Source organism: Trachemys scripta, chromosome 1 (assembly GCF_013100865.1).
Source record: "Trachemys scripta elegans isolate TJP31775 chromosome 1, CAS_Tse_1.0, whole genome shotgun sequence".
NCBI lineage: Eukaryota > Metazoa > Chordata > Testudines > Emydidae > Trachemys > Trachemys scripta.
Window position 1 is genome coordinate 296610703 of NC_048298.1, and position 23771 is coordinate 296634473.

At 39.1% G+C, this 23771-nt stretch overlaps 1 protein-coding gene across 14 annotated transcripts in view; it reads right to left on the reverse strand.

The window, feature by feature from the left end:
- NBEA (neurobeachin) overlaps positions 1–23771 on the reverse strand; it is an 834265-nt gene that overhangs the window by 149461 nt on the left and 661033 nt on the right. For all 14 annotated transcript variants that reach the window (XM_034758618.1, XM_034758629.1, XM_034758620.1 and 11 more), the window contains 2 exons: positions 17232–17349; positions 14312–14414 (listed from right to left, as the gene is read on the reverse strand). In XM_034758618.1, the coding sequence (XP_034614509.1) occupies positions 14312–14414; positions 17232–17349 (221 nt within the window). The remainder of the gene's footprint in view (positions 1–14311; positions 14415–17231; positions 17350–23771) is intronic.

Consider the following 23771-nt stretch of genomic DNA (forward strand, 5'->3'; position numbering starts at 1 on the left):
GAGTAGGTGTAATGATGCTGGTTCTGGCGGGATCCAACTGAGAGTGCCAATTCAGGATAAATTGCTTAAAGCAGGGCAGTTACAGACCAAGGCTGGGGTTTTTCCACCTCTAAGGCAAACCAAACCAGCCAGACAAAGAGGACTTTGGTCTCACCCCACTGGCTAACCATAAGTCACACAAGCAATTCCCTTAGACACTCCAGTTTCCCAGTATCACCACCAGTGCCACTCGTTATGGGGACGAATGGTTATGAAAACCAATACCCCAGTAAAAGAAAAAAAAAGGTTCTCTCGATCCCAAAGGACCAGGCCCCAGACCAAGGTCAATATACAAATCAGATCTTACCCACAAATCACGCTGTTGCCAATCCTTTAGAATCTAAAATCTAAAGGTTTATTCATAAAAGGAAAAAGACAGAGATGAGAGCTAGAATTGGTTATTTGGAATCAATTACACACAGTAATGGCAAAGTTCTTGGTTCGGGCTTGTAGCAGTGATAGAATAAACTGCAGGTTCAAATCAAGTCTCTGGAATACATCCACAGCTGGGATGGGTCATTCAGTACTTTGTGTAGAGCTTCCGTTTGTAGCAAAGTCCCTCCAGAGGTAAGAAGCAGGATTGAAGACAAGATGGAGATGAGGCATCAGCCTTTAATAGTCTTTTTCAGGTGTAAGAACACCTCTTTGTCCTTACTGTGGAAAATTACAACAAAATGGAGTCTGGAGTCATGTGGGCCAGTCCCTGCATACTTTGCTGAGTTGCAAGGCATATCTGCCTTCTCTCAATGGGTCAATTGTATAGCTGATGGTCCTTAATGGGCCATCAAGCAGGCTAGGCAGAGCTAACACCAACTTGTCTGGGATGTCTCCCAGAAGCATAGCATAAGTTTGAAATACAGACAGTATAGAGCCAATATTCATAACTTCAACTACAAAATTGATACACACAGGTAGACAGCATAATCATAACCAGCAAACCATAACCTTGTCTTAGACACCTCATTTGACCCCCTTTATACAAGATTTGGTGCCACTACAAGACTTTGATTGCAACCATGTTCTATATGGTCCCAGTTCAAATCAATAACGTGACAGTAGGAAAGATAGGAAATGTGGCAAAAGACCTACTTGGCTTAACCACGAGATCTTGCATGATCTAAAAAATAAAAAGGAGTCATATAAAAAATGGAAACTAGGACAGATTTCAAAGGATGAATATAGGCAAACAACACAGGAATGCAGGGGCAAGATTAGAAAGGCAAAGGCACAAAATGAACTCAAACTGGCTATGGGAATAAGGGAAACAAGAAGACTTTTTATCAATACATTAGAAGCAAGAGGAAGACCAAGAACAGAGTAGGCCCACTGCTCAGTGAGGAGGGAGATACAGTAACAGGAAACTTGGAAATGGCAGAGATGCTTAATGACTTCTTTGTTTTGGTCTCCACCGAGAAGTCTGAAGGAATGACTAACACAGTGAATGCTAATGGGAAGAGGGTAGGTTTAGAAGATAAAATAAAAAAGAGCAAGTTAAAAATCACTTAGAAAAGTTAGATGCCTGCAAGTCACCAGGGCCTGATGAAATGCATCCTAGAATACTCAAGCAGCTAATAGAGGAGGTATCTGAGCCTCTAGTATTAACTTTGGAAAATCATGGGAGACAGGAGAGATTCCAGAAGACTGGAAAAGGGCAAATATAGTGCCCATCTATAAAAAGGGAAATAAAAACAACCCAGGAAACTACATACCAGTTAGTTTAACTTCTGTGCCAGGGAAGATAATGGAGCAAGTAATTAAGGAAATCATCTGCAAACACTTGGAAGGTGGTAAGGTGATAGGGAATAGCCAGCATGGATTTGTAAAGAACAAATCATGTCAAACCAATCTGATAGCTTTCTTTGATAGGATAACGTATCTTGTGGATAAGGGAGAAGTGGTGGATGTGGTATACCTAGACTTTAGTAAGGCATTTGATACGGTCTCGCATGATATTCTTATCGATAAACTAGGCAAATACAACTTATATGGGGCTACTATAAGGTGGGTGCATAACTGGCTGGATAACCATACTCAGAGAGTAGTTATTAATGGTTCCCAATCCTGCTGGAAAGGTATAACAAGTGGGGTTCCGCAGGGGTCTGTTTTGGGACCGGCTCTGTTCAATATCTTTATCAATGACTTAGATATTGGCATAGAAAGTACGCTTATTAAGTTTGCAGATGATACAAAACTGGGAGGGATTGCAACTGCGTTGGAGGACAGGGTCATAATTCAAAATGATCTGGACAAATTGGAAAAATGGTCTGAGGTAAACAGGATGAAGTTTAACAAAGACAAATGCAAAGTGCTCCACTTAGGAAGGAACAATCAGTTTCACATATACAGAATGGGAAGAGACTGTCTAGGAAGGAGTACAGCAGAAAGGGATCTAGGGGTTATAGTGGACCACAAGTTAAATATGAGTCAACAGTGTGAAGCTGTTGCAAAAAAAGCAAACATGATTCTGGGATGCATTAACAGGTGTGTTGTGAGCAAGACACGAGAAGTCATTCTTCCACTCTACTCTGCTCTGGTTAGGCCTCAACTAGAGTATTGTGTCCAGTTCTGGGCACCGCATTTCAAGAAAGATGTGGAGAAACTGGAGAGGGTCCAGAGAAGAGCAACAAGAATGATTAAAGGTCTTGAGAACATGACCTATGAAGGAAGGCTGAAAGAATTGGGTTTGTTTAATTTGGAAAAGAGAAGACTGAGAGGGGACATGATATCAGTTTTCAGGTATCTAAAAGGGTGTCAGAAGGAGGAGGGAGAAAACTTGTTCACCTTAGCCTCTAAGGATAGAACAAGATGCAGTGGGCTTAAACTGCAGCAAGGGAGGTTTAGGTTGGACATTAGGAAAAAGTTCCTAACTGTCATCCTGGTTAAACACTGGAATAAACTGCCTAGGGAGGTGGTGGAATCTCTATCTCTGGAGATATTTAAGAGTAGGTTAGATAAATGTCTATTCGGGATGGTCTAGACAGTATTTGGTCCTGCCATGAGGGCAGGGGACTAGATTCGATGACCTCTCGAGGTCCCTTCCAGTCCTAGAATCTATGAATTTCTGTGGCTGAGGTTTCAGATCCACCTTTCTGCCAAATAGTGTTAAACCCCTGTTTTATAGTGTCGACTATATGCCTTATTCTTGTCCAATCCACATTTCCCAATCACATTTTATTAGTGAAAAATAACAAAACATTATAGTAAGTGTTACTTTTATTATAAGTAAAATAAACAATATGCAATCAAAGTGGGAGGGTCTGAAAAGTTTGACCAATCTATGAATAAAGATATGTACATTTTACAACAGTGACTAGTGATCTGATGTGCCACAAGTTTTGGATGCCCACCTTAAGACACTTTAAAGTGGCTGATTTTCAGAGGATGGTTGCTCAGCACTTTCTGAATATCAGGCCCCTTTAAAAGTGTCAAGTTGGGCATCCAGAAATATTAGTAATTGAAAATGTGAGCCATATATTTGCACACAGAGATATTTACATACCTGCATTTATAGTGGACTCAATTTACAGAGCAGAGAATGAGCATCTGTATGCTTAATTTGAACGCACAGTTACCTTGACTTGTGCATATAAATTACCAGTGGTTCGCGAAAAATGGTGGTGCTTACAAATGCAAATTAGACATGCAAATGTCTGTGCAACTACCTGCACACTTATTTGAAAACCTTAGCATCCATCTCTCTACAGCAGCTGCTAAACTGTTGCCAGTTTTTATATTCTTATTTCTCTACAAAATCCAGGGAATCCAATGTACAATACATCTAACAAATATGCAGCATACAGCGCTCAGATTATTTTATAAGTGATTTCCATTCTGTTGTGTGTTCCCACACACAGCCTTCTGAAACAATGTGAAGAATTGATTAAACATATTAGTAATTTATATTAAATTATACATAGATTAATAATTAGTTTGTAAAGTGTATGCTCAAACCCTTAGACACTGTGTGTACTATCAGACACAAATAAATATATTAATTAAAATAAATAAATAAAATATTACTACTACAAATAAAGATCAGTGCAATCTACTAATTTATTTTAGACTTGACCCAAAGTCCCCAAGGGATTCTCACAAATCTACAAAAAGTCCATGAGTGCTACATTTTCCATATCTGATTCAACTGAAACACGTAGGAAAGCAAATGTACCCAGAAAGCTCCCTATTGACTATATATCTGAGGAATTTCAAAGAGTGTAAGTTATTTCAGCAGGGGCTGAAATAAATTATGCACAATAAATTGGTTCCATACCTACTTGTTTCAGGTAGCACAGGAAGAACCTAATGCTGTATGTTTTGCTAAATCCATTCATCTTTGATCAAACTACACCTCTTTTCGGAAATGCTATCACAAATGTGGAGATGGTTATATGGATCTGCTATCCTGGCTTTTTGGAAGATAGTAAATTCCCACCAGATCAATACCTTATTGTGCAGATTGCAGGCAGACCACTGATATACAGTAAGATATTCCAACTTTTAGAGCGATATCGTGTTCTAGATAGATTTACTAAATATCCTTATGACACTTTGTAGGAAAAAAGTTACTACATAAGTGTGGTAGAAGCTCTTTTATTCCATTCATTTTCCACTTAATTATCTCCAAAGCTGTCTGATACAAAATCTCCATAAGTATCTCACCAAAAAGACAACACCTGGGAAGAAAAGGCTTGGAAATGTCACAGGCTCTTTCTGACTGAGGAATAGTCAATATTCACTCTTAATCAAAGCTGTAAAAGGCTCTTTATGCTAAGATGACATCCAATTTGATTTTTTCCACCTCTCCTTTCACCAAAAGCAATGTCTACAACTAGCTTGATTGAGGTTTGGAAATCCGTCACTAAGTCACTGATGCAGAACATGTGGCAGCACTGAGCTGACAGTGAATTGAGTCACCATGCCAGCTGAAAGAGATGTTGTTCTTCATCAAGTGACTTCATCATTTGTATTTTCCCCCTAATAACTGGAGGTATTGTTTTATATTATGGACTATGACCCACACAATTTCAGCTTATGGTGCAAGGACATCTTTAACAGTGAAGTACAATAAAGCATCTCTTATCAATTCACTTTGATTTTTGCACTCTTACAAATTAAAAGTTACTAAATCAAGTATTTCAATTCTGAATTAAAAGAAAGCTTCCATGCTGTGACATTACAGTCTAAACAACTTAAAATAAAAACTGCAACAACAGTCTGCCCAATGGTATCAGACATCTGCGCCACAAAGAAATTATAATCTTGGTATCATATGTGAGACTCTCAGAGCACAAAGAAACTGACTGTATCAGAGATGGGTGACCTTGGTCTCTAAACCAGAGGAAGCAGAGTGACCACAGTACTCAGGATTGACAAGTAATGCTGAGTCCTTAGAAAACATGTGAACTTTATTGATGCTTCATGGACAATTTTGAAACAAAACAAATACCCCCACACATGCAATCATCATTATTAGTTATTGTTATAACAATTATTAATATGATTTACTGATATTCACAACATTTACTTGTCACATAACACATGAACCAGGGATCACCTAATTAAATTAATAGGCAGCAGGTTTAGAAACAAACATAAGAGATGGTTATTCACCCTGTGCAATAACTGTGGTTCTTTGAGATGTGTCCCCCTAAAGGTGCTCCACTCTAGGTATGCTTGTTCCCTAGGTGCTTCAGATTGCAGATTTTAGGTAGCAGGGTCTGTTCGTCCCAGGCATGCACTGCTCACAGCCTCATGCCCTGTCCCAAGGCTATAAAGAACTGCATGGACAAACTGTCCTCAGTTCCTTATCTATTGCAGAGCCCATTGTAAAGAATTCCAAAGCAGAGAGGAGGAGGCAGGTATTGGGGCACCCATAGAGAGAGACATCTTGAAGAAACAATTACTGGACAGGGTGAGTAACCTTCTCTTCTTCTTTAAGTAGTGCCCCTATCGGTTCTCCACTCTGTGGAGGGATGTGGCTTTGGAGTTGGGTGTAGTACTGAAGATAGAACAGGAGAGCCAAATATGGCATCAGAAGCTGAGGCATGAGTAACAAATGTATGAATGGACGTCCAAGTCATGGCTCTACATATTTCTATGATGGGAACGTTCTTAAGATAGAGAAGTATAGAGGGATCTTGTGTTTGCTTGGTGAATAAACAGTACTGAGCCCCCTTGGAGGCAGTGCATGTGAAGTCTCATGTGATTTATTACAAAGGTACCAGCTGCCATATATCCCAATATTCATGGATCGGTAACTAGTTGAAAGATAGGAAACAAAGGGTAGGAATAAATGATCAGTTTTCAGAATGGAGAGAGGTAAATAATGGTGTCCCCCAGGGGTCTCTACTCGGACCAGTCCTATTCAACATATTCATAAATGATCTGGAAAAAGGAGTAAACAGTGAGGTGGCAAAAGTTGCAGATGATACAAAACTACTCAAGATAGTTAAGTCCCAGGCAGACTGAGAAGAGCTACAAAAAGATCTCACAAAATTGGGGTGACTGGGCAACAAAATGGCAGATGAAATTCAGTGTTGATAAATGCAAAGTAATGCACATTAGAAAACATAATCCCAACTATACATATAAAATGATGGGGTCTAAATTAGCTGTTACCACTCAAGAAAGAGATCTTGGAGTCATTGTGGATATTTCTCTGAAAACATCCACTCAATACACAGCGGCAGTCAAAAAAGCAAACAGAATGTTGGGAATCATTAAGGAAGAGACAGATAGTAAGACAGAAAATATCATACTGCCTCTATATAAATCCATGGTACACCCACATCTTGAATACTGTGTGCAGACGTGGTCGCCCCATCTCAAAAAAGATACATTGGAATTGGAAAAGGTTCAGAAAATGATTAGGGGTATGGAATGGCTTCTGTATGAGGAGAGGTTAATAAGACTGCGACTTTTTGGCTTGGAAAAGAGACGACCGAGGGGGAATATGATTGAGGTCTATCAAATCATGACTGGTACGGAGAAAGTAAATAAGGAAGTGTTATTTACTCCTTCTCATAACACAAGAACTAGGGGTCACCAAATGACTTTAACAGTTATCAGGTTTAAAACAAACAAAAGGACGTATTTTTTTTCACACAACGCAGTCAGTCAGTCTGTGGAACTCTTTGCCAGAGGATGTTGTGAAGGCTAAGACTATAACAGGGTGCAAAAAAGAACTAGATAAGTTCATGGAGGATAGGTCCATCAAGGCTATTAGCCAGGATGGGCAGGGATGGTGTCCCTAGCCTCTGTTTGCCAGAAGCTGGAAATGGGCAACCAGGGATGGATCATGTGATGATTACCTGTTGTGTTCATTCCCTCTGGGGCACCTGGCATTGGCCCCTGTCAGAAGACAGGATATTGGGTTAGATGAACCTTTGGTCTGACCCAGTATGGCCGTTCTTATGTTGTTATAGCTGGAGACAATTTCTGGCTCATGTGTAAGGGCTGACTTGGATTGTAGAGACTAAATTGGCTAAGGTTATGAACCTGTGTGAAGGAAGGAATGCTTTAGCCGTTACTGCATAGAGGTAAGCCCCTATGAACTCCGGACCTTGCTCGGGGGTTAAGCCAGACTTTCAGATGTTTAATTGTAGCACAGTCTAAGAAATAGGTCTATGCCCCTCTGAATGGCCATTGAAGCTGCATTGAAGGACTGACTTTTGAGCAGGCAATCATCGAGTTATGGGAAAATCAAAGTTCCTTGTTTGCAAAGATGAGCTGATACCACAGAAAGAACTTCTGAGAGTACTCTGGGCACAGATGAGAGACCAAATGGGAGCACCATGTATTGAAAGTGCTCTTGAGACAGAGTGAAGTGTAGGTTCCTTCTGAAGGAGGGGTGGATTGCTATATGGAAGTAAGCATCTTGAAGGTTGAGGGCCGAGAACCAGTCCCCTGGTGCAATGATGGAATTGTTGCAGCAAGAGTTACCATTTTGAACCTCTGAATCTTTACAAATCTCTTGAGTAATCTTAGCTCTAGAATAGGTCTCCAAGCACCTTTTTTTTTTTAATTTTGGAACCAGGAAGAACCTGGAATAAAATCCTTTCCCTCTGTGTTACGTGGGAACTGTTTCTATAGCACCCAGATTCAGGAAAGGGTCAATTTCCTGTTGCAAAAGGTGCTTGTGAGAGGGGTCCCTCACAAGGGATAGGGAAGGAGTTGGTATGAGGGGAGGGAGGTAAAGTGGATAGAGTATCCTGTTGAAATTATCTCCAACACCTACTTGTCCACAGTGATATGTTCCCAGTTCTGATGGAAATGAGAATGGTGGTCACCGAAATGAGGCAGACATGCAGATTTTTGCAGCAGTTAAGAATGGTGATGCTAACTGAGCACCTTGATCAACCCATCAAAATTGGTATTTCAAAGTTGTGGGTTATGAAGGACATGCCTGAGAAGTTGCTGGTGGGATGAGATCTCTGTGCCATCTGGGACTTACTGAATTCTAAATTCCCAGAGAGCACAAGTTGGCTCTAAAGTCTTTTAAGGTATGCAGGGATTCATCCATTTTTTCCACAAACAACTTCAATCTGTCAAAAGGAAGGTCCTCAACTGTATTTTGGTCTTCCCTTAGAAAACTAGAGAGCTGAAGCCAGGAGGCCCTCCTCATGACTATCGCCGTGGAGATAGAATGAGCAGCTACATCAGCAGCATCCAGAGAGAGGCATGCAGAGGTGTTTTTGTGAGCAGCTGACCCTCGAAGATGATCACCTGGAACTGCTCCCGCTGGTCTGTTGAAAGATGCTCAATATATGCATTCAACTTTGAACGGTCAGTATAGCTGTATTTCACCATGAGGGCTTGATAATTGGCAATCTTTAATTGTCAGGTAGCCAGTGAGAATGACTTACACCCAGACAAATCAAGATGCTTTAAGTCTTTATTGTATGGAGTCGATTTAGCATCATGCTCTCTGCCATGTTCATTCTCAGCATCAACCACAAATTCAGAGTCCTTGGAGAGGCCATAATATTTTTATCTGCCTTCTTACAGGTGGGTGGTACTGGACCCGGGCTATGCCAAATTATTTTTGCAGGGTCTGTCAATTGCTCGTGAATAGGTAGTGCAATGCAGGCAGGTGATGAAGTGTGCAGAATGTCAAGTAATTTATGCTGCGACCTCCTCCTGTGGAATTTGCAAAGAGTCTGCTATCTTTTTAATGAGGGCCTGGAATTGTTTATAATCATCAGCCAAGGACAGTGGAGGAGGCATGACAGCTTCATCTGGGGAGGGGGAAGAGATGTTAGTTGTAGAGGTATTCTCTTTGTCCAATCTCACTTCCTGCTCCTCTTGTATGATCAGGAATACGAGAGAGGGAGGCTGGTGGGGACTGCCTGCTCTTCTCCTGGCAAGAAACAGTAGGGGCCCTTGAGATAAACTGTCCCAGGCACCCAAAGGTGGCCATATTAGCCAGGTGGAGAATGACTCTCACAAGGATCGCCCAACTCCTTAGAGGTCTCAGGATAGAGACTTCCTTGATAATGGAAGGGAGAGTGCTGGACAGAAATGTGGGAGACTGAGGAAACGTCCCCATTGTCTTCCTCATCATCATCACTTAGTAGAGGTGAAGCAATTATAGAGAAAGGCAGAGACTCGGTCGGTACTGGGCAAATCTTCAGGGATTGAGAGGTGGGTCAGTACTGCAACTGGGTCGGTACCGAATGAGAGATTCAGGTGTTTCTGATACTGCCAAGTCCTGAGGAAATTGAAACTCTTGAGGTACTGGAACAGTGGACAGTACTAATGAGACAAGCTGGGCAGAGGTAACTGTGGCAGAAGGTGCTGATGGTACCAAAGGTCTCATGCACTATGATGAATGATCAGTAGGTGTCGGTCTGGTCTTTTGCAGAGCCAAAGTGCTGCATACTGAGGTCCTAGTAGACTTTGTTGGTACTGATTTAGAAGAGCTGGTCTTCTTCTCTGCACCAGTCCAGTCACCTGATGGTACCGATCTTTCAGAGCAGGAACCTTTAGAATCCTAGGCATGCTGGTGGTCACAGTAGCTGAGGAACCTTCAGCCTTGTGGGTACCAAGTCGGAGATCGGTAGTTGCCAAAGCAGGACTGCTTTCTAGAGTCCTTTTGAGAGAATTCCAGGGATTTCCTCTTTGATGCTCTAGGGGAGTGTTGCACCGAGGTGGAGGAAGCAGTCGACCTGTTTGGAGATTGTTTTATGGGAGGGAGTACCCTGGTTGGAGTCAGAGGCTGATCAAAGCAAACTCTTCATCATGAGGAGATGTAGTTTAAGTTCCCAGTTCTTTCTGGCCCTCAACTTTAATTGCAGACAAAAATTACACTTTTGGGGAATGTGTGACTCCTCAAGGCAGTGAACTTACTGGGAGTGTCCATCACTGATTGGGATAGCCTCTCAGCATGAAAGGCAACATTTAAACCCAGGAGAACTGTGGACACCCTCCCAGGGTTTAAGCTCCCCTGAGGGGGAGAAACAAAGAAAAATTGATGGAGGGACAATGGTCCTTATCCTAAAAGTATAAGTACAATCTTTTAAAGTTTTTTTTAATTATAAAATTACTACCGCTAACTAACACAAAGAAAACTTGAAGAACTAACACTAACTATTAAGAATAATAGAAAATTACAGTTAAGGTAAGCTCCACTCAGATGCTGCTGAAGCTCCGTCTCAGGCTCAGGCAGTTGAGAAGGAACTGAGAGTGGTTCACCTACGCAAATCTACATAATCTCGGTGGAGGGCACAAGGTTACGGGGGGTCCATGCATGGGCCAAACAGACACTGCTACTTAAAATCTCTGATCTGACACACATGGAGCACAAGTGGACCTAGAATGGATCACCCATAGGGACACTACTCAAAGAAGAAGGAAGAACTTCTTCACACAATGCACAATCAACCTGAGGAACTCATTGCCAGGGGATATTGTGAAGAAGTTTCTCACCTTTTGACGTAACGATGGTTCTTTGAGATGTGTCCCCCTATGGCTGCTCCACTGTAGGCGTATCTATGCTAGGCACAGGGGTGCAGATACACCTACAGTGGAGAACACATAGGGTCACTACTTGAAGAATGCCAAAAGTATAACTGGGTTCTAAAAAATAATTAAATAAGAAGGATAGGTCCATGAATGGCTATTCGTCAAGATGGTCTGGGATGCAACCCTATACTCTGGGAGAAATAACAGGATCCAAGATTTTAAAAAGTGACTTCTTTTTTATCCTCAATTAACAGGTGCCCAACTTGAGATACTTTAATGGAACCAGATTTTCCCAAGTGGGTGCTCAGTACTTTCTCAAAATCAGGCCCCATTAAGGTGTTTCAAGATGGGCACCCAAAAATTCAGGCACCTGAAATCACTAGTCACTTTTGTCCTGGTCATGGTTAGAAATGTGTGAGGAAGGAAGAGTATACATCTTGTTCATTCCTATGGCTGTTGGGGGTTTTGTTTTTAATTATCTTATTAACACTATACATCCCTGCTCTGTAGGTGAGGACCTTAATGACTGGGCTATTGGCTGTTCTGGAGTGGGTTCTATTTCACTTCAGCCACCAGGCTATATAGTATTGTGTGGTGCGTCTCTCTCAATCTCTCTTTTCGAAGCTGCTCTACTTTGTCCACAATGCTTGCATAGTCATTGGGCCAGAAAAAAAGAGTAAGAAAGACTACAGCCTGATGGTTGGGGCACTCACCTTGGGTGAGGTGGAATACCTGGGTTCCAGTCCCTGCTTCAGTGTAGGGATTCAAACCCAGGTCTCCTACCTTGCAAGTGAGTGCCTTAGCTATAGGGCCATTACATAAAGAAGGGGGAAGGCAGCATCACCACCTCTTCCTCCTCTATTTTTGTGAATCTCCCCCTTCATTTCCTTTGCTTTTATTAAGAATACTCAAAATGAAACATTTTGTTTCAGATTAAAATGAAAGGTTTTGTTTGACCTGAAACAAAATTTTTCCAACTTTTTCGATTCACCAAAAATCCAGAAAAAAATTGGTTCAACCCAAACCAGTTGTTTTCCCCAATATTTCTGAATAATCAGCAAACTGAAAATTAGTTATTTGCACTTTCAGGACCTTAATTTTATACCTCATCCTCATTGTAACTCCTGGTAACACAACGCCTTCTGATACCATATTGCATTGATTCAGTGCTGGTTAAGAGGTAAGAGTTTCATCTACTGAATTACTACTACTACTTCCTGCTGCATTTATATAATAAATGATTATGGACAACGTTTGCAAATCTGAGTGCCTAATTCCATATTCGGGTACCTTAATAAAAGTGACTTATTTTCAAATATGTTGAGAACCTGCAGCTTCTACTGACTATGTTTGGACATCACTTTTGAAAACAATGCAGCTGAGCTACTGTACTATAAATGTTCTCCTTCATTCCAGGTTCTCTCATATTTCCAGATAATGACTTTATTATAAATATGGCCTGATTTTTTAATAGAAGGTTGAAAATATTTGCCAATATGATTTTCACATTGCATTAGTGAATTATGTACCTATAGTTTTATAAGATAAAGACAAATACTCCAACAAAGTGCACAGCTAAAATACATGAGTTGTGTATTTAGGGAGATAGCTATGCATGGATCTGAAGACTGCAACAGAATCCTTAGCCTCAATCAGTAGTGGGCTTGGTTCTTTGGAATGATCACTTCCCTGCCCCTTCACCCAAGATAGCATTATGCTTTCTCTGCTCTCCTCCCACATTGAGCTCTAGGGTTTAGCAGTAATTAGGAAAATCACAGATTTCTCTAGTACTGTACAAGGGCTTCAAGGGCCTGTTTAGGCTCTGTAGCTCAGAGTGTGCTGATAATGGAATCTGCCACTCCCAGATCACATGTGTGCATGTATTGCATACCAGACCATTAACAAGTCTTCCCTTACAGAAGACACTCAGGATTCAGGCGGGTGATGGAGGATAATTACCCTCTGTGGCTAATCCACACAAGTACTCAGTGTGGGAATAAGCATTTTATCTGGCATCCTCCCAGAAGAGATTGGGAGAGGACAAAAGACCCGGGCTGCACTCCGTAAAGGCAGAGGAGGGAGCAGGCTTGGAGTATCAGAAGCTAGGACTGCAAAGGAGTCTGATCAGGTGGCTGCAGCTCCCAGCCCCAGAAAAGCAGGTGAATCCCTCGTGACCCAGACGGGGAGGGTGGGAAGGGAAAAGCAGCGAGCGACCGGGGAGGGGAAGAGGAGTGGATTGTGGTGGAGCCTCAGGGGAGAGGCAGAGCAGGGACAGGGCCTCAGGGGGAAGACATGGGGCAGGAGAGGTTCCTGCACTCCTGCTGGAGTGTCTGGTTTTTAAATATTACTAAGTTTGCAAACCTAGGAGGCCTGGATGTGAAGGCAAAAGAGCATCACTCCCTGGTGTGAGGGTTGATGCATGCATGCAATCAGGCCCCAGAAAATGGCAGAGGGAAAGATGAACATTGGTCTTTCCACAGAAGACAACAGCTGGTAGGAATGATGGGGAGTTTTGAAGGAGGGTGAGTTGTCTCAGAGGCTTAGTGGAGCTCTTCAGATAATGTAGGTAGTGGAAATGGAAGGCTCCTCTGTGTGTTTTGACAATGCTGTGAACCTACGTACAATTTGTTAATGCTTCGAGCTGGTTTTACTATGCATTTTTATACAGCATGTCGATTTGTAAACCTGAGCCTTGAGTTTGCATATTTTTAAATGTATTTCCCTCTTAATCCTAGAAGCAGGAGAAGAATAATTTAGTATAATCAGAATAAGATCGGGAAACTTGGAAAGTGCAAAATACTTTATATACTGATGGATGGTAACACCAAAACCAAAAATGTTTTTTGCCACTGGAAAAGGTAAAAAACAAAACAAAACAAAAAAAAACAAGCAAAACTGTTTGGCAAAACCAAAACATGCCCAACCTCAGTTCATATCTTTAGTTTTAATACTCAAAGAAGCACATTAATTTTTGCAAAAATGTCACCTCAAAAACAAACAAGCACACAGTTCTTTCAATGTTTAAATAACAAACAATTTCAATCAGCTTTATTCTGTTTGCTTATTGGAGTGCGCTCATTTGCTAAAATGGTAAAAAAAAAATTGCTGATTTAAAATACTTTTATATAATGCTGATTTTCTATAACATATCACATAATTAAGTTAAAAATATTGCTGCTCAAGGGACCCTGAAGTGATGGGAATTCCAGACCCCTTGCAGTAGTAATGTTTTAATATGCACAAATATCAACCATTCTGAGTCTGCAAGCATATAAACAGAACACAGCATCAAATATTTTAATGACATTACCTTGCTTGTGGCAAACCATAGCTGGTCCCTACTCCAACACGAGGTAAGCTGTACACAACTTTTTTTACTGTTGCTTGGTCAGGAAAATTAAACATAACCGAGGCTGTGATAAGAAGAAAAAATGTGACTTAAAACACCACAAACGAACAGAACTCTGTTTCTTTACCAGATAATTCACAATATATTTTCAAAAGGCTTCTCAGAATTTATTTGGAAGGGTAATCCAGCTATACATTTATCTTCCTGTGAACCAAGGGTCTTTAAAACTTTCAGTATTCTCAAGGCTGGAGAATGGGTACTTCCAAAAATGTTCTGTGCTCTGAGTAACACAGTGTAAAGCTAATTATCTTCTTTGGCACTAATGTGTATCCCCATCTTGCAGGAAATATAGATTGTGTTTTGCAGAGGAAGGGTGGTATGTCACACATTCAAGTCTTTCGTTAGGTTGTAGAACCTTCCAATGGGTTGTATGGAATTTAGTCCAGTGACTAATGCATTCAAAAATTGCCAGATCAGGGACTGGCTGACTACCTCCCCTCTTCAGTTGAAGGGCAGAACTTATATCACTGCTCCCTCATGGTGACTAGACTGTTGACACACCTCACCAACCATCTGTTCCTGAGTCTGCTTCAATGTAGCATTTACACCTTCAGGAAACTAATTGTTTGGGCCCATGCATACTGTTTGTTGAAGGGGAACTCCTGACATGATCCCAACACCTATTTTTAGGTTTGGCAGAATTCTATTTTTATTATTTTATAATTTCAACACATAATATCAATGTTAAATTTTAAGCTTTTTTCAATTTTTTTACCGTTGTGTAAAATTTGTGCATTTTAAAATATATATATATATATATTAACTTTCACAAATGTGGTAAAGTATGGGGAGATCAGACAATTATTTAATGACAAAAGATGTTGAAATTCAAAAAGTTAAAGCTTTATAACCATTAAAATACAAATTATCAACATCACATGTCAAAACATACAAAGTAAACAGCCTTAAAATCAAAGTCTACTAATTCTCAAGAAGCACTTTTCTTACTTTGCCTATCTGTAAATTTTGATTATCATCAACGGAAATATTTTTCATTAATGTGTGTGGGGTCCAGTAAAATTGATGTTTACCAACTTTTATTGATAAAACTCTAATCCTTCCAAGCCTAGCTATGTTCAGCATGAAGGGAATTTTCCCCCTGAGAAGACTGGTGAGACAGTGGTGTTTTAACACTTTACAGTAGAGAGTCTAATAGGTGCCACTGATTATATTATGCTTTTGTGGTAAAATCATTGTATATGGTTGCTCTGTGTGCATTTGGGGATTGCGTTCTGGAGACCCACTTAGTGGAAAAGATTTTTCTGGTTTGTCAAAATAGCAGGAGTGCACTGGAGGTATTGTATCCCAAACGTGAACACAGAGCTGGAAATGAGATAGCTATGGTATGCAGTGAGTATTGAAGTACAGTTGGGCTTTACTATTGTGCACAGTTTAAAGCATCCCTAAGTCTGAGTTCAGTTCTTGACATGAGAAATGCGTTGGTTAGGGGATTTTGGTCTTTTTCCATTGGGTTGGATTCCAAGTTGGTTTCTGTCACTTTGGGAGATCAATATGTGCAGTATCACAGAAGTTGTACGAAAAATGATTTACTTTCATATAAATTTTGAAACTCTACATCTTTATTTATTTCAATAAAGGTGATGGGCCAATCAAGCTAACTAGACACTGTGTGGAGCAAACCTAGCCAAATAATTCAAAACAAACCATTATTTGACAAATGTCAACTCTTTTACTGTTTTTGAATTATTCATGAACAGAACTGCAAATATTTCCAATTTATTCATTATTCAAAATTATTCACTTTTTTCAACAAATAAATTCTAGCTCAGAAGATCTTTCGTTAACAGTTCATTGTGAATTGTCAACATTTGTGCTGTTATTGATTAGCTATGTAAATTACATGCTATTGTGTTCACTAAATAGGCAACTTGGACAAATAACAGTACAATTTTCAAATTGTATTTTAAAATATAAAATTTGAAAATTTCACTTTTGGCATATATCAGCCATTCAGGCTTAAAATTCCCTTTTTTGAGTATTTGCACTAGGAAAGCTATTGCACTCTAATATTTTCAGAAAATGAAAGCAAAGGGTATGAGGACATAGCAGAAGCAAATTTGTTTAAAGTTTTGAACAATGATGCATGTGTGACCAAGTGCATGGAGTGAACAGATGAGCCTGCACTCTGATCACTCAGCTGTTAATTAGTTCCCCCTCCAGAGGAAGCTAACTGGGGTAATCAGACTGGCAGGTTGGGTGAGATAAACATTCAATTAGCCATCAGCTCAAGTCTCATAAAGAGGCACAGGAAGGAAATGCCAGGGAGAGGGAAAGAGAGAGAGGAACAGGGCTAGCTAAGCCCAGTCATATAAAAGCTTCAGAAAAGGGAGACCTCTATTCTACCCAAGTCCTGAGGAGAGGGCCAAAAGCACTGCAGATATTGTATATAGATTGTTGCATGGGGACTAAAGTGATATTGGTGGAGGGCACTTGAAATAAAAGGTCACTGAGTGCACACCTCGTGCAGTCTGTGCAGCTTCTGCTGGGACGAAGATAGGAGAGGAGCCATACTCTGGTACAATATGGAAAATAGTAGCAGCATTTACCAGCTTCAGTGTGTAGTCTTTATTCATCAAAACTTGCTGTCAGAGTGCCAGATTAAAATCCATATTAATGGCCCATTGGCAAATATTTTCTATATCAAATGTAGTGAATAAATACAAGTGTGAGGGATTACTGAAGGAAAATAGCATTTTTCAAAACAAACTACAAAGTTTTAATTTGGGGATGAATGGATACCATCCATAAAAACTACCTGCAGATACCTTATACAAAATAAATGAACAACATAAAGACATACTTCTATTTGCCATAAACACTTCCAAAGCAGTGTTCTGGAGAAGATAACGTCTTGAAAAAACAGCTCGAATCTCGCTGAACATCCATTTTCCATGAAGGCCTTCTGTGTAGGCAAGAACCTAAAATAAATAAGGGAAAACAGACACTTGTTAGAAGATGTTTTGACAGTACCACAAGTTTTATGCTTCAACAAAGTCAGGGTAAGCTTATCTTGTTGAACTTTATGGCACTCAAAAACATTAAGTTCAAAGGTGGACTGAAATGTTTTTAAAAGATAAAGCCTGGTTATAGTCAGAGATGTGGCTGTAAACATGGCACCTTCATAATGTGTATATATGCTTCTCATGCGTCATATCAACTTATTTTACTTAGGCAAAAAATGTCCTGCAGTCAAGCATGGGGGAGTGAATAAAGTTCACTTGCAGATAAGCAAGTTATAGTCTATTTTGCAACATGCATGAGACAGAATTGCCTGTTAAGTTCTGAATCCACAGTTTTATTGTTGATGATGTGTTGTATAAAGTAAAGAAATAATATGATTGACAGTCAAATCTCTAATTTGAGTTTATAGGGCTATGAGTTAGAAAATCCATGAACCAATATATGAGAATAATTGAAGTGCAGATGCCATTGTTACAATAATTTTTCTAAGATTAACCACATTTTATTATTCAAAATCATTAACAAAATATGGTGACATGTATTTCTCTGTAATTTTAAACACAATATGAAGATATTTTAAAACATGAGCTAAAAAGTAGTACTGCTTTTCTAACTTGCCAAGTCCCAAATTTAAGGATCTGTTTGCTGTAACACTTATTGACAAGATACCTAGACCATTTCACTTTTCTGTCATTCCTCAAACTGCTTGAAGTGATGTCTCTTCATTATTAGTGCTTAGATATTAATGATCAGAGGGATAGCCGTGTTAGTCTGAATCTGTAAAAAGCAACAGAGGGTCCTGTGGCACCTTTGAGACTAACAGAAGTATTGGGAGCATAAGCTTTTGTGGGTAAGAACCTCACTTCTTAAGGTCACTCTTAAGAAGTGAGGTTCTTACCCACGAAAGCTTATGCTCCCAATACTTCTGTTAGTCTCAAAGGTGCCACAGGACTCTCTGTAGATATTAATGATGCACCTTCATATATACAAAGCTGCTTAGTTCAGTTTTAGAATATTCCGTTTATGTTCAGGTTACATATATTTTATTAGAATACCAGAAACTAACAGATTTTTGTTGAGCATTTCTTTTTTTCTTTGCATAATAAAAATGACAATCCATTTCAGAAGGAATAATAATAATTGTAAATCAGCTTCTGAAACAGTCTCAGATATTAGCTGTTTCTTAGAAGAAAGCTGGACAGGAAGAGCAGTGAACTATGTTGTTCTTCACGGTCCGTGTAGGGTTGATTTGGAGACAAGACCAAGTGCTGTTGGTACTGTTCCCTTTTAGCTCAGCTGTGCACAATCCCTAACACTCAGATTCACAGAGAGTTGGAGCAGTGGCTTGTTGGGCTGACTTTGTTTGGCGTTTCCCTGGATGGATGCCAGGGCTCCTTGCCCCTTCCAACCAATAACAGTCTTGCTTGGTGTCAAGTCCCGTGGTAAACTTCCAATGGTTAATTACATTCAGTGTCAAAAATCTGCATTGTATTTATACTTTGATCTTCACTGACTTCAACTTCCAGCTACTGGCTCGTCTAACTCCTTTGTCTGCTAGATTAAAGAGCCCTCTAGTATCAGATATTTCCTTCCTGTATAGGAGTTGAAGACTGATTAAGTTGTCTCTTAACCTTCTCTTTGATAAGCTCAATAGACTGTGCTCTCCTTTTGTCTTTCATTGAGATCAGATGCTAGGGTATACTTGACATCATGTATGTGGAAGCTAAGATCACCAAGAACAATACACCTAAAAGATTCCAGCACTCTTGAGCACTACTCATTTTCATTTACTTGCATCTACCACCCCATAATATACAATTTTTGTTAAATATGTGTGTACTCAAGACTCCGGGAGGAGATAAGGAGGCAAATCTTTGGATTAAAAAAGCTAAAAGTAGCTAATGGACAGTAGCTACTATCCCTTAACACAAAATTGTGCTTCAGCATTTCAGCTTTCACTTAAAAAAAAAAAAAATTCTAGCCCTCACGTGAGACTTGTGGTGGGGCGGAGTTAGGAAAAATATTTTATTTACTGATATTACTGGTCATTTAAAATAAAATATTTCAGTTACAGTGTCTTGGCATATATAAATATTCAAAATATTACAATATTTTGTACAATATTAACAATATTTATCAGCATATTATATATTGACCATAACTTGATATAGCAGTACTCCTTTTTTTTCTTCTTCAAATTATTCAAACACAGCCACACAACTATAACCTGATATACGTATATTTAACCATTCCTATTAACTTTTTTTATTGGGAAGCTGAATGTTCTCTTGGGGCAAAGGTGTTGAGTGTCAGGAGACAGAAAGCATGGGAAATTAGAGGAAAGCAGGATGTATTCAATTATTGTCCTCTATTTCCTTCCTATCTATTGTTGTTATAAACATAAGATTATTGTGTCCATATCAGAGCATCTCAATTATTTAACAGACAAAATCCCACCGTACATGTCATCAGTCCTATTTGAGTTCTAGCTCAAGCATTTTATTTCTTTCTTTCAGGATGGACTTCCAAAACATTTTTACTATCCAGCATTCCGATATCGTGTGTAGGAAACAGGTCCTGGCTGTTTCGCATTTCATACAAATAGCTGGGGCAATATTGTATTTTTTTATCTAGAGATGGAGAAGAATAGTACCAGATAGTACTGAACGTGTACTTTCTGGCTAGTGCTGGATCCACCACTTACTGTCTGCATTATATCATTCCAGTCATTCTTTTGTTATTTCACATTTACAGTCTGCAATCCATAACTTAACAGATTCATGCAGTTTGTCTCTTAAAAACAGAGTCATGAAGTTGGACAGACAAGGTGGGTGAGATAATATCTTTTATTTGACCGTCTTCTGTTGGTGAGCGAGACAAGCTTTCTTGTGTCACAGAGTGCTTGTCTCTCTCACCAACAGAAGTCGGTCCAATAAAAGATATTACCTAATCCACCTTGTCTCTCCAATATCCTGGGACCAACACTACTACTACAACACTGCACAGTTATGAAGTTGTATGTTCTAGACAGACATGTTGATTACTGAAACTTCAAGCCCTTGTATGAAATTTTCAAATGAAGAATACTTTGTTCCTTTCTTTTCTGAAAATGTTTTTAATAAGGTAAACAATCAGTATAAACTCATTGTGCTTTTTTTTAATATCACTTACATCAATTTGTTTTAAGGGTAGTCCATTCCTGAAGAAATCATAGACTCATAGCCTATAAGGTCAGAAGAGACCATCGTGATCATCTAGTCTGACCTCCTGCACATTGCCACAGGAGGCAACAGAACCTCACCCACCCACTCCTGTAATAGTCCCCAAACCTCTGGCTGAGTTACCAAAATCCTCAAATCATGATTTAAAGACTTCAAGTTACAGAGAATCCACCTTTTACAGTAGTTTAAACCTGCAAATGACCTATGCTCCATGCTGCAGAAGAAGGCCAAAAAACCCCAGGGTGACCCAGGGGAAGATTTCTTCCTGACCCCAAATATGGCAGTTAGCCCCTGAGCATGTGGGCAAGACCCACCAGCCAAACACCTGGGAAAGAATTCTCTATAATAACTCAGAGGCCTCCATATCTAGTATCTCATTTTTCCTTCAATTTATGTGATATTTGTCTCAATATTAAAATAATTCCGTATGTAGACCATGCTTGAAAGCACTATTTTTTTATTTCTGATATTACTGAGATCTGCTCTTTTTATCTGGTCAAGTGCCTCACACATGCTTAGGCTTGGAAAGGTTAGATTTTTATCACTGTATCGATTTCACTGTACACACAAACTGACAAAAATTATTTACATCAATAATAACTGAAATTTACAGACAGGCAAAACAGAAAAATGCTGCTTGAGAACTCACTAGTTTCACTTAAGAGTATTTATTTTCAATATTTATTTTGTATATTTTGACATGTGATGTTGAAAATTTGTGTTTTAATGGTTATAAAGCTTTATCTTTTTGACTCTCAATGTCTGTTGTCATTAAATAATTGTCAGATCGTCCCCTAATAATTTCCTACAACTGTGTAAATTAAAACCAATAAAAAGACAAAAAAAGATTTAAAAATAAACTTCAATATTATCTATAGAAATTAATTTAAAAAATAAAATACTGCCAACCCTACATACGCTCAACTACTATGTACATTTTAAAATAATAGGCATTGCCTTATGGGTGCTGGAATTTTGAACTATGTAACAGAATTATATAATGAGATTGTTTGTCAGTTTCAGTTCTTACCCCCAATGGTTTCTCCTGATTAGAGATCCATTCTAGTTCTGCCCTGATTTATGCTGCTCATAGTATCTCTTGAAATTTGGTAGCACCAGGCCTCCTATCTCAGTTGGACATCCCAATAATTCCATTTTGATTCATAGTTTCTGTTATAACCATCAAAATCTCTGAATAATTTTTAATTTTGTGGTAAAATATTGTTTTCAGTCTGTGAAGGGAATCATGGAAAATGTATACAGGACCATGGGTAGGACATTCATTTTAAGTATTTTAATTCTATCAATCAGTGTCATTGGTAATCATGTCCCCTTGCCTAGGTCATAGTAAATAATTTTCATTAATGGCTCAATATTTAGTTTAAACAGCTCCACCACTTTAAGTGATACATTAATGCCTAAATATCTAATTTATTATCCACTATTTTCAGTGGACATTCTTCATTTTTTATGTATCTTTTGCAAAGGCACAGTATCTCTGATTTAGAATAGTTTAGTCTGTTCCATTGATTCCTGACCAAACATGTCAATTATTTCTAGTAATATTGGAAATTTATATCTTATATGAAAAGCATAAGATTGTCAGCATATAATGCAACTCTGTTTTCTATTCCCAATATACTTATTACCAGAATTTCTTCAGTGTCCCTGAACTTTTGTGCTAATGGTTCGATAATTAAGTGAAATAAGGTCGATCAGCAATAATTCTTGTCTTGTTCCCCTGCATAATGGTATCAGCTCAATCTTTGTAATACTTCCCCAGATACATGACAGAGGGTTTTTATAGACTATTTTAATGCACTCCTGAAAGTGCAAAACATTTCTCTAACATTCTGAATAAAAATGGACTTTCTACTGTTAGTCCCATAACATTCCGGGGGGCACCAGATTGTTTCTGATTCTATTTTACCCATTTTTCAGAATATTCAGTATTGTCTTTACCATGTAATACCTTCCCCATCTTTCCCCACCATAACCCCCAGATGTCTGTATCCTACACAGTATTTGTTTATCAGTTGCCCTTCAATTACATTCAATATCACCCCTAATTATAACAGCCTTAATTTATACATTTCAAACAATCTAGTTTCCATTTTCTCTTTATATGTTGTGCTATATTTTCTGATATCCTTAATAATTAAAAACATTAATATTACTTTTGCACCGTTATTTGTTGAAAACTCTTACCTAACAATATTCCTTCTAATACATGTAACATAAAAATTACTCTATATATGTTTGCCATCAAGGCAGTACTTTTCTTACAACACAAACCACTGTATTTTACCATATTAAAAAATCATTCCGGTTCCCCTTCCCCGATATTTAGTGAGCCCTCAGTTGAGATATACTTATCCTGAATTTAATCAGTTCCCTCTACTATTTGGTCTACCATATTTGGTTCTGGGACTGAGGTCAGGAACTTTTGGGCTTCCCCTGTGTGTAGAAAATGTGGGTTTGACCCAGCTGAAATATTTTTGAGATTGCTGGAAACATCAGTGCAAACTTAAGCTTTTTCCTAACAAACTATTTGCAGACTTTTGTAAATTAAGCCATTGTCCACCATACACACAATAATCTCGATAGAAGAATCCTCGTTTGCCCTCCACTCTTAATTCTGTCAACTTCCTGGCTGTATGTAAAGAATCAAAACCACGTCTTCTAAAGTTGCGTAGTCCTACTATGACTGGATGTAGTCTAGCTGGATTTCTGTTGTGTGATGGTATGCTGATCCAGTGTGCCCTTTCAATCAAAGCTTTAAGGAGCCATGTTTCTAAGTACCATATGGAGTATTTGCCTTTGGTCCCCATTGGCAGTCCTAGAATCCCATTTCCCATATCATCTGTTTTTTCGGTCAGTGTTTTAACGTGAGACTCCAGACCACAATTCTCTCCACCCAACCTTGCATGTTCTCCTCAATGTTGATAATTTGAGAGTCCATATCTATAGTGGCTACCACTAGATCATTTCACTACCCACCAGGGCCACTTTGTCATTTAACTTTTCTTTGAACTTGCTGAAACAGGTTTCTAGCACCACATTTAATTTGAAAGTAATCAGTGCTACTATTTTACTAGCTATCCCCACAACTGCTGATTCTTCTGACTCTGGCTCCTTGGCTTTTTGTTGCCCTCTTT